At 43.8% G+C, this 7,151-nt stretch overlaps 1 protein-coding gene across 1 annotated transcript; it reads right to left on the reverse strand.

Annotated features, from left to right (window-relative positions):
• Positions 1–254: 254 nt before the first annotated feature.
• On the reverse strand, positions 255–5,664 carry klf17 (Kruppel like factor 17). The gene is made up of 3 exons (XM_066681438.1): positions 5,501–5,664; positions 2,346–3,171; positions 255–1,615 (listed from the first exon to the last, which is right to left on the reverse strand). The coding sequence occupies exons 1-3, from the start codon at positions 5,585–5,587 to the stop codon at positions 1,440–1,442; spliced, it is 1,089 nt and encodes a 362-aa protein (XP_066537535.1). The 5' UTR covers positions 5,588–5,664; the 3' UTR covers positions 255–1,439.
• Positions 5,665–7,151: the final 1,487 nt, after the last annotated feature.

Here is a 7,151-nt window from a genome sequence, read left to right on the forward strand (position 1 = left end):
AGAGGAGGTTAAGAAAGTATGCAGAGCAACTAGTGAACCACAGTGTGTAACTGTAGAATTACAGAGTGCTCCTGTGCGGTCAGTGGAGCTGAGGGAAAGGACAAAGAGGTGGCTGTAATGTTATGGCTGATATACTGCTGTTATTACTGGAAGTACAGACATGTTTAGAAATATGTGGAAAGTGCATGGTCATAGAGACAGGGATGTTATTATTTTTCAAAGAGAAATAATCAGTCATACACAAATACACTGGGAATAAGTTTCTGTATTTTAAGCAAATACTTTATATACATATAATACACATATTCAAGTATGCAGATTACAAAACAGGTAGCATATGAGCTTTCCACATTCGACTGAGTGAAGGATAAAGGCAGGGCTTTGAAAATCTGCTTCAGTACCTGATGGAAAATCCTCGAGCCCAACAAATGTCTTAAATAAATTCAGTGTACAAGAAGAGTCCTGAATTCCACTATTAAAACCCCAAAGGATAGCTGTCCCTGTCTCAATATAAATTTATGAACTCTGGAAAACAATATGTACAAAAATACGGGACCCGCCCTGTTTTTCTCTCCAAAGATCGTCACACTCAGCACTAAATAACTTATGGTCTCCAAAATTCTCTCTCTCCCTTTTTCTTAAATACTGCTATAATTTAAAGGTTTTAGAGTAAAGTATGTACAGCTGCCGTCTCACAGTCTCACCGGCTGTGTCCCAAATAGCTTCCTGCATCCCTACTCCCTTTGTAGCACACTACATAGGACTTAAATTCAAACCATGCACCAGGGCTGAGAGAAATTTATTTTTATTTAGCCATAAGCAGAACTCGGCTTGTATCCCAATACACAATGAGCGGCCTTGCTCCCTATTGCCTACACAGGCAGCATTTAAAGCACAATCAAACCTTATAAAACAGATTATTGAGGCAATATATATTTAAGCAAGCTAACATGTTTGCTAGTTAGCCGGCTAGCTCAAGCATTAGCCCAGGCCAGAAGCGCTAGCTAGCATGCTAATCTACATCTACACTACCCAAGAGCTACTAAAAAAATCAAGATTCAGATTAAATACAAATAATATACCATTGGATGAGGCAAACTGGTGTCTCTGTACACCGCTCCCTTCACTGTAAAATACACACTTTCACTTCCACAAACTTAGTTACTACTTCACAACAGGCTTTATACTGACTCACAGTGGCCAAGATACAGTAGATTTATTATTAAAAATGGCTGTTTAACTTTAAGAAAGCCAGTAACTAACTTGTTTTTTGACAGTGTATGTATTGAGACACAAAGATTGCCCAATTGAAAGATTTAAGTGTCAAAAGCCACAGCTTTGTGCCCTATGCAGTGCACTATGTAGGGAATATGGAGCAAATTGGGACACAGTCTCAGAGTCTGGCATCCTCTTCCTCCTCCTCCTCCTCCTCCGGGTGTTCACATGTGCCTCTTCATGTGCAGTGCGAGGTGGTCAGAGCGGGAGAAGGCCCTCTCACACAGGTGGCACTGGAAGGGTCTGTGTCCGGTGTGTTTCCGGTAGTGTCTGGTCAGCTCGTCCGAGCGGGCGAACTTCCAGCCGCAGCCCTCCCAGTTACAGTGGTACGGCTTCTCTCCTGGAGAGGGGAAGAAGGAAAGAGTTATGGTTAGAGACAGTTGGGAAACTGTGTGTGTGTGTGTAACAGGACTTCTCCCCTTGAAGCCAAACTAAGTGTGTGTGCAGACAGACTTACTACAACTAAATGATACTCTCACTGTTCAGAAATAGTGATGTATCTCCTTTTTTTTTTCAATTTTAGTTTCTCTAGATCATTAGAACACTTCACTTTCAGAGACTGTACTCAGCCTGGGCTCTGGTGTGTGTTTTTCTCAATGTGTTCGTTTGAGTGTTTAGATGACGTAATGCTTAAGGGTCTTTTGTCATTGGTCTTTGCACCAAAATCAAATCACGACAATTATTTTTACTTAACACGTAAAAAAACAGTTAAATCAACACTATTAGAGTTAAATTAACATGTTTTACATTGTAACACTCACAGTGTCAATTTACACTGGTGACTTTGTCATGCAAACTACACACCCCACCCACTACAGATCAGAATACACACAATCCAGATAAACACCACACACACTACAATTAATAATTTAAAAGTTAATTAAATAACTTAATTTCAGTTTCTGATTTGTACAGATACACTATAAACTATGTGAAGTGCAGTGTAATTAACATTAGCTATTCTCTGGAGAACTCCCCTAGAGCAACTTTAAGTTATTTGAAACTACAATTAAACAGCAGGGGGCGCAAGTGAGTGAAAAACAATCGTCATATGAAACCACGTCTCTCACCTGTGTGAGTGCGCATGTGCGCTTTCAGATGTGAACTCTTCGTGTACGTTTTGCCACAACCCGCAAACTCACAGCTGTGTGTGGCTGCGCGCTTCCGCGCCCACGCACGTCTCCCACGTCTGCGTGTGCTTGGCTCGTCCGCATGCAGCAGCTCCAGCAGCGGCGAAGAGGGTGGGGTCAGTGCGTTCACGTTCACACACTCCAGTGTTTGTTGGGCATGTGTGTGCATGTGCGTTCCATACTGTCTGGGCTGATGCTGATAGTGCTGTGAGTAATAAGGCGCATAGCCATGTGTGTTCACGTAAGACGCATGATGAGGATGATGCTGCTGCTGCTGCTGAGCGAAGGCTTGGGGGTGCAGGTGTGTGATCCCGACCCCCATCTCATGAGCTTTGGCTCCATAAAAGTGTCCTGTGTAATCAGTGGTCATCATGCAGGGGCGTGCGCTGCGCTCCGTCTTCAGTCCGTAGTGCAGCGTGGGGTGTGTATGCCCGTGTCCGTGCCCCTGCCCCTGCACATGAGTAGGCACATGGTGGTTCTCGAGCTCGGTGTAGTGAGCCGTTCCATAGCTCAAGTCCGGCGTGCAGAGAGGGTCACGAGCATGCCCGCAGCTGTCTGGAGACTCGGGGAGTGCGTAAGAGGATGAGACTGAGGATGATGATGGGGAAGATGAGGATGATGAAGAGCAGTGCTCTGTGGACAGAGAGTTGGAGAGAATGAACTCCAGGTCAACGAACCGCGCGAGCTCGTCCTCGTCCTTCGACTCCACGATGCTGAACTCTAGCTCCAGCTTTCCTGTGTCCTCTGAGAGTGCGGGAGACCAGTCCTAAACACACGGACAACAGACAGTCAGCTACCATAAATAATCACACTGACCACAACCTACTACTGCACCCTTAAATAATCACACTGACCGTAACCTACTACTGCCCCCTTAAATAATCACATTGACCCTAACAGGCCCCTGCCCCCTTAAATAATCACACTGACCCTAACCTACTACTGCCCCCTTAAATAATCACATTGACCCTAACAGGCCCTTGCCCCCTTAAATAATCACACTGACCCTAACCTACTACTGCCCCCTTAAATAATCACACTGACCCTAACCTGCTACTGCCCCCTTAAATAATCACATTGACCCTAACAGGCCCCTGCCCCCTTAAATAATCACACTGACTGCAACCTACTACTGCCCCCTTAAATAATCACACTGACCGTAACCTACTACTGCCCCCTTAAATAATCACATTGACCCTAACAGGCCCCTGCCCCCTTAAATAATCACACTGACCCTAACCTACTACTGCCCCCTTAAATAATCACATTGACCCTAACAGGCCCTTGCCCCCTTAAATAATCACACTGACCCTAACCTACTACTGCCCCCTTAAATAATCACACTGACCCTAACCTACTACTGCCCCCTTAAATAATCACATTGACCCTAACAGGCCCCTGCCCCCTTAAATAATCACACTGACTGCAACCTACTACTGCCCCCTTAAATAATCACACTGACCCTAACCTACTACTGCCCCCTTAAATAATCACACTGACCCTAACCTACTACTGCCCCCTTAAATAATCACACTGACCCTAACCTACTACTGCCCCCTTAAATAATCACACTGACCCTAACCTACTACTGCACCCTTAAATAATCACACTGACCCTAACCTACTACTGCCCCCTTAAATAATCACACTGACCCTAACCTACTACTGCCCCCTTAAATAATCACACTGACCCTAACCTACTACTGCCCCCTTAAATAATCACACTGACCCTAACCTGCTACTGCCCCCTTAAATAATCACACTGACCCTAACCTACTACTGCCCCCTTAAATAATCACACTGACCCTAACCTACTACTGCCCCCTTAAATAATCACACTGACCCTAACCTGCTACTGCCCCCTTAAATAATCACACTGACCGTAACCTACTACTGCCCCCTTAAATAATCACATTGACCCTAACAGGCCCCTGCCCCCTTAAATAATCACACTGACCCTAACCTACTACTGCCCCCTTAAATAATCACATTGACCCTAACAGGCCCCTGCCCCCTTAAATAATCACACTGACCCTAACCTACTACTGCCCCCTTAAATAATCACATTGACCCTAACAGGCCCCTGCCCCCTTAAATAATCACACTGACTGCAACCTACTACTGCCCCCTTAAATAATCACACTGACCCTAACCTACTACTGCACCCTTAAATAATCACACTGACTGCAACCTACTACTGCCCCTTAAATAATCACATTGACCCTAACAGGCCCCTGCCCCCTTAAATAATCACACTGACCCTAACCTGCTACTGCCCCCTTAAATAATCACACTGACCGTAACCTACTACTGCCCCCTTAAATAATCACATTGACCCTAACAGGCCCCTGCCCCCTTAAATAATCACACTGACCCTAACCTACTACTGCCCCCTTAAATAATCACATTGACCCTAACAGGCCCCTGCCCCTTAAATAATCACATTGACCCTAACCTGCTACTGCCCCCTTAAATAATCACACTGACCCTAACCTGCTACTGCCCCCTTAAATAATCACACTGACCCTAACCTGCTACTGCCCCCTTAAATAATCACACTGACCCTAACCTACTACTGCCCCCTTAAATAATCACACTGACCCTAACCTGCTACTGCCCCCTTAAATAATCACACTGACCCTAACAGTCCCCTGCCCCCTTAAATAATCAGAATGCCCATAATTCCCTACAGTCACAGAGTGTAAGCAGTGATCAGAGAAGTGTAAACAGCTGTTAAACAGAAAAGTCTTGACTGTAACCTGCAGCTTTTAAACAGCAGCTAAATTCTGAAGGACAGGTTTTGCACATGTTCCAAAAAGGAAAGTAAAAACTTATCTAGAAATCCAGAAAGTGAAACCTATTTTCCTTCAGATAACAGAGTTTACATAGTTTATTCGAAAAGGTTTATGTCACTGGAATATTAATGAAATAGATAATAAAATAAAATTTATTTGAGCATTTTAAGGTCCTTTTACAGGAGCCTTAACGGATTTAACCCCTAAACTGCTTCATAAAAAGTCGTGACTAAAGCAGGCTCCACTTATAACTTTAAAGAAAGTTAAACACCATAAACATGTGAAAGAGTAAAGTTCTTACCCTCAGTATTTCAGCGTGCTTCTCCTCCATGGAGCGGGTCTCAGAGAAAAAGCTGATGGACGGCAGCAGCGCGTCCGTTAAAGCCATCGTTCACACGTCCGAGAGAAAAAACGTTCACGCTGTAGATTCACAGACCGAGAGAGAGACACACAGACACTGAAGACTCCGTCTGACCGCCTCAGGTTCTGGTCGCTGGTTATAAGGTGGGTTTGAACGATGTGTGGGCGGGGCCGTCGCTGTGGAGGGGCGGGGGGAGGCGTAGGGGGCGGGCCTTCCCACTTAGAGGCTGCCCCTTTGAAATGCTGAAATACAGCATATAATACTCTGTGTGTGTGTGTGTGTGTGTACAAATCATGAGGGGACCTGTACAGTAGAAGTATGATGTTGTGTCATTAACACGGTGTTGTCCTGGAATGTAGAAATCCAGCAAAGCACTGGAATATAAACAAAGCAGCTGTATTTCACCCCGCTGTCCATTCTGAGTTTATCCGCGTGGCTAAAGTAACTCTTTGATGTTGCAGCGGCAGTACCCCCCCCCCTCCATGGCCCTGCGTGTGGGCGGGTCTTCGTGGATTATCCAATATTAGATTGACAGGGGGCGTGGCCTCGGCGCTCTGGCTGTTTCACCTGTCTGAGAGGAACATTTTTAAGTATTATTTAAAAAAATAAAGAATCAAAAATATAACGCGATACGATTTTTAAAACCTTAAAAGGACCATAAAAAAAGTTCTGTATATTTTTCACATATTTAAGAACAAGCCGAAGTATTTAAAAGTTAATTTCTTCATCTTAAACCCTTCACGTAAAACAGGTGTCATGACCTCAGTAATCAATAATATGTAAACAGTTAAATATAACACTTTAAAACAGGCCACATCTTAACGCATTTCCCCCAGTGTATTAAGTTCGGATAGAAAACTGTGTGTGTGTGTGTGTGGGGGGGGGGGGGGGGGGTTGTTGGGCAGAATGTGTGTACAGCGTTTCGTTTAAAAAAAAAAACGGGCCTGTGACAGTGTTCAAAGATGAAGACTAATAGCGAACACTTTTCTGAATGAACTCAGCCTGTGTCTGAAACCAACGGAATGCTGTAAATTCTGAGGGAGGACGAACCGATTCGTGTCTGAATCGAATGCCTGTATAAACGCTGTTTTCTGCTCCGATATCTTCAAAGTAGTCGTTATTTTGTCGCGACCTGTACGTATCCCGGTAACGTCCCGCTCTAATGCGACTCCTAAGGTTACAAACACCTTAGTGTCACACACTGCCTTCTGTGGCACTGACTTGTGACGCAGCAAAACATTAAAATTGCTGGCTTCTGTTTCAGACACAGCCAGAATTCAGAAATATTCTGCAACGTTATGAATTCCGTAGAAATATTCAGACGGCGAATCTGACTGGTTTCAATAAACCTTCAATCCACTGTGTAAATCTGACACGTTTTACTGCACTGTTTCTAATTTATATTATATATTTACCAAGTGTATTACACATATACGACATATAAGAAAACATGTACAGAATTGTTTACAAAGGATAATAATAATAAAAATAATAATAATAATAAATGATTACATGAATAATCAAGAGTGGTGGAAACAAAAAATAAAAAAAGCCGAGAGAGTGATTCAGTGTAAAATGAACCCATAAATAA

This window comes from Hoplias malabaricus, chromosome 9 (genome assembly GCF_029633855.1).
Source record: "Hoplias malabaricus isolate fHopMal1 chromosome 9, fHopMal1.hap1, whole genome shotgun sequence".
Taxonomy (NCBI): domain Eukaryota; kingdom Metazoa; phylum Chordata; class Actinopteri; order Characiformes; family Erythrinidae; genus Hoplias; species Hoplias malabaricus.